The 4449-nt window shown below is 36.2% G+C and overlaps 1 protein-coding gene across 1 annotated transcript; it reads right to left on the bottom strand.

Moving 5' to 3' along the window:
• Nucleotides 1-463: 463 nt before the first annotated feature.
• Nucleotides 464-4144, bottom strand: oser1 (oxidative stress responsive serine-rich 1). The gene is made up of 4 exons (XM_053497837.1): nt 3808-4144; nt 2491-2601; nt 1933-2043; nt 464-1582 (listed from the first exon to the last, which is right to left on the bottom strand). The coding sequence occupies exons 2-4, from the start codon at nt 2574-2576 to the stop codon at nt 907-909; spliced, it is 873 nt and encodes a 290-aa protein (XP_053353812.1). The 5' UTR covers nt 2577-2601; nt 3808-4144; the 3' UTR covers nt 464-906.
• Nucleotides 4145-4449: the final 305 nt, after the last annotated feature.

Here is a 4449-nt window from a genome sequence, read left to right as displayed (position 1 = left end):
TATTTTCTATGCTTTAAATAATCAATGCATATCATTTTGAAAATGTGTGTCCTGTAGTTTAATAAACAATTTCTGCTCAACAAAAGATAAAAGGAATACTTTTTAAAATGATCTATAACTGACAATTTGCTACAAAATTTCAAATTATGTGTCGCTAAAATATCAATGACCACAATTTCACATGAATTAATGGAAAAGGGTCAGCCTTTAATTCAATACATGCAACATGCTGAGTACTCTGCCTGGCTAATTTAAGGGAGGCTACATAAAATGAGACTGGATTCCATCAATACTTTTGTTGAATCACTCACCATGACACTGTGATTGTGTTAAGTGATTCTATCTATCTATCGTTTGAAAAAAAAATTGCAGGCAGTAAATTTCACAGAATTTGAGATTAGACAGTTTAGGCCCTTTTCCTGAAACAGAACCCTAGGAAAAAAAGACATCTATAATCAGCACCCTCCTTCAGCAACAAATGTTTTTTATTTCAGTTTAAAGAAACACATCTGATCATGATGATTTCGTGGCATTTTTGCATACACAAAAATCAAACCCTGTAATTGCAATAGAGCTTTGGCAACATGACACAGAAAATAACGGAAAGAAAGGGAAGGAAAGAATAAAGTACGCAAATCTCATGGGTTTCAAAAGTGTTTGTCCATAAAACAAATGAAACATTGAAAAATAGAGGGGAGGGGAAAAACTGGAAACGCATTACTACGAGCCAGACTTTATGACTATTAACTTTATACCTGCCATTTTCCATTAACAATCACATCTTTTATAATTTTTATGTATATGCAACACTGCTTATTTGTAATCTCCTCCCTCATATAATATGTTTCAGTATGCAGCTTTTTCTTTTTATGCCAACTCCATGTACCTTAACATTACTTTATTTGCTTAAGTGTACATCATTTCAGCCATGTGTGACATCTTTTTAGGCATGTAGAGAAAATACTCCATGTAGCCTGAGAGATCTTCTATAGTGATGTCATCCACATACACGCGTGCCTGTTCGGAGCAGGAGCGTGGTGAGCTGGACGTTGATGATACGTTAACTGTTCTGGTGATCTGAGCTGCATCTGGAGAACTGGGCTGCTTTCTTTCACACTCAGAAATGACATCACGCAGGCCAGTGAATGAGTAGACCTCCATGCCTTGCCAGTTGGTGCACTGGCATTCACCAGTCTCCTGGAGCTGGCACAAAGATTTAAAGTCAGCTGCTGGAGTTTGAATCTCCTCTAAACAACTTTTGGTCCTTTCATCCTTTTCCTTCAAGCTGCTGTCATTGCCAAAGGATGCCACTCTGTTCAGAGGGGAAATTTTACTTTCCAAAGCAATACTGGAGTCATAACCAATGGAACCGAAGATGGGTGAATGGGCACAGGGGGACAAATGCTCCTTCTTCTTGGGAACAAGCAGGGAGCTGCTGGTGTCCTCCAGCTCTGTAGGGCTCTTGTGTTTAAATTGAACTTTAGAACTACAGTAGGTGAATTTGGGTGAGTGTAGGATTGGAGACTTGGACCTTCTGCGTCTCTGGTTTCTTGTTAAGCCCCTAGAAGACTTTCGACTGCATCTGCATTTAAAAATAGAACACATAAATTATAGTTGCTGGTCACTGCCTGATGGCAGACAAATTTCTCCTATTAAATGTTAATGGGAGGAGGGGGGGGATTTAAGTATTGCGCTGTCTGGTAATTAACTACACCACTTTTCTAAAGTTTGCAACGAATGAAGGTATCAAAATTCGCACATTATATATAATATATCTATATATATATATATATATATATATATAATGTGTACACACACACACATACAAACGAGTAGACTTAATGGTTTGCCAGAGCTTACTACACTATGTACATACTTTGTAGCAGAGTACAATAGATAGGCAACAGAAATAACAAATAACAGATATCTTACCCATGCCAGTTCTCTTTTGGGGAAATAATTTTGGGTTTTGTTCCATCTGTATTGACTCGGATTCCGGCTTTGGATGCCAAAACCTCACTCACACGCACTGCAGCCACAGAACTAGCAAAATACAGATGCTGAATGAGCTTAACCTATACTAAACAATTTTACCACACAGTTTTTCAAAACAAGCATTAAAACCACAAAATTTTCTCAAAATCAGTTTAAGAATCAAGACTCTTGCTCCTATTCTGGTTAACCAGAAGTTGGAAAATGCATAACTAACATTCCCCAAAAAATGCAAAGTCTATTTTTAGTGCATTAAAAATAGGTCTTTTTCAGTGAATGCCATGCAGTGCAGTCACTAGTGCTGCATGATTTGTACAGTGTTTTAGTCTAGACCATTTAACGGATAAAAATAAACTTCACACAACCATCATTACAACCTTTTTTACACAAAGGTTGCTGAAATTTGCAACTAATTTAACTTAGCAACTAGGAGCTAACCTAGATGGTTTACCACAATGTTTTATGTAAAAGTTTAAAAGAAGTGTAATTAATGATTACCTTTCAGCATCAACGCGTAGCTTTTTAAAGGCAGTCTGTAGTGTTTCCTCTTCACAGTCTTTCTCACTGGGATTCACAGTGTCCATGGTGGCGCCTTAACGGACTTCAAACCTAGGGGACAGTTAAAGTAACAGCCAAAGGTATAACGGATCAGCTGGTGTATCTTATTAATAGCTTAATTTCTGGAGTTGACTTCTGGAAAAAACTTAAAAGCCAGTGTACTCATGATTTTACTAGTTTAAATCGTGATTCATTTACATGAAACGGACTCCAAAATAGACATTTTTAAAAACTATTTTTACATATATTTAATAAAGTTGGTTTATTACCGGTTAATTGGCTAGTGACCAAAATTAGCTTGCTTTCAGTTTGACTGTCCATGACTGGTGATTGGCCGATAAGCTGAAGATATAAACGATTCTGAATGCAGAAGGTTCCAATTTGTGCAACAAAACAGCATTTGTATGGCGATATATTATTAAAAATAGCAGGCATTAAAAGCCTTCAAGACGGATTTTTCTTCAAAATGTGAGCAAAGTAGTCTCAAACCCACTCATTAGACACACCTTCACTCAGCCACTCTTCTGTGCACTCACTGTCAGGTTGAGTTTTAAGACTTTTGAGGTAAATCTTTCCTGTTTCTTTATAATGTGAAATGTAGTAAAATGTAATATCGAATGATGACATTTATAAAAAATTTTATACACCTAGATATCGTGATAATATCGCTTTGGGAGGTGACTGGTGATTCCATTCCCAAACACCTAGAATTTTGCCTCCAGTTACAGGGCACCAACATAATTTTTACTCCAATTTGAGTAACTGGTAAAATAAATAAAAAAACCTAAAGTTTAAAGACATGAGTTTACGCTTTGGAGCTATATTCCCCCCAATTTTTTTTTTCCACATGTGGTGTTAGCAAAAGGGCTAATAGCTAGCCACCAGATTTAAGCAGCGGTACTAGCTTCTTCATTAAACACGGAGAAAAAAAACATTTCCGTATTTTTTTTTTTTATTCACTAAATCTGCTTCACCTTGCTGATTACTTGTTGGATTATCCAGACAATTAGATTATTCGGTTACTGTTTTTCACTGATATATTACTTAAACACTATTCCTTCAGCTGTATTTCATAACAGCTAGTGATTTATCTAACGTTTTCTAAAATTAAAAGCTGTTAGGAGCTAACCTAGCGACCTGGACAAGGTTAACACCAGTCAGGTAAAAGTAACAGTAATTACTCTCTTCACGTTTATTTCTATTTATGAGAACAATCAATCAATCAAACAGTTTAAACACACATATAAAGTAACTTACTCGCATTTCAAGTACTCCAGGCTTGAGGCTTTTCAAACCCTTATCCTTCAACATCAACCACCAGCGTTACCTATTCTATAATAATAATAATAATAATAATAACTTTAGCAGCTCGTGTTAGCTAGCTAGCTAGCTCATATTTTCGAAAATGACAATCAGAACAGCTTTGATAAATTGTAATCCTCAATAAAATCTGAATGGTTATTATGTATGTAGTACATAATATTTATAATATTTACACAGGTATTCTGTACTAATATTATTAGCTAAACTTCGCGTAAGAATAGCTCGCAACAGTTCTAGACTATTCCTCTACCCTCTTGTTTACACTCGAACTATACAGAATGACTCTGCAAGAGCGCACATCGCTGTGACGTAGAACGCACGCAGATTCGTCATAGAGGGGTGACGTCATAGACATTTCCGTCACATGCGTTCGTCGCTGGATCCGCCATATTGGTACGGGCACGACTGGCTTGTACACATACGACAAGTAAACGGCGAAGCTGCGGTTTTTCCATATAGCTAATAAATCACCGTTTGGGGATATAATATACGTGAAGTATAAATAAGTATAAGTAAATAAATAAAATAAGTTTTGCATACTTGATGCTTCTGTTTCAGGTTTTTTTTTTTTTTTTT

This window comes from Clarias gariepinus, chromosome 6, assembly GCF_024256425.1.
Source record: "Clarias gariepinus isolate MV-2021 ecotype Netherlands chromosome 6, CGAR_prim_01v2, whole genome shotgun sequence".
In the NCBI taxonomy this organism is placed as follows: Eukaryota; Metazoa; Chordata; class Actinopteri; order Siluriformes; family Clariidae; genus Clarias; species Clarias gariepinus.
Note: the sequence above shows the minus strand (reverse complement) of the source record. Positions and strands in the feature narration are given on the sequence as shown.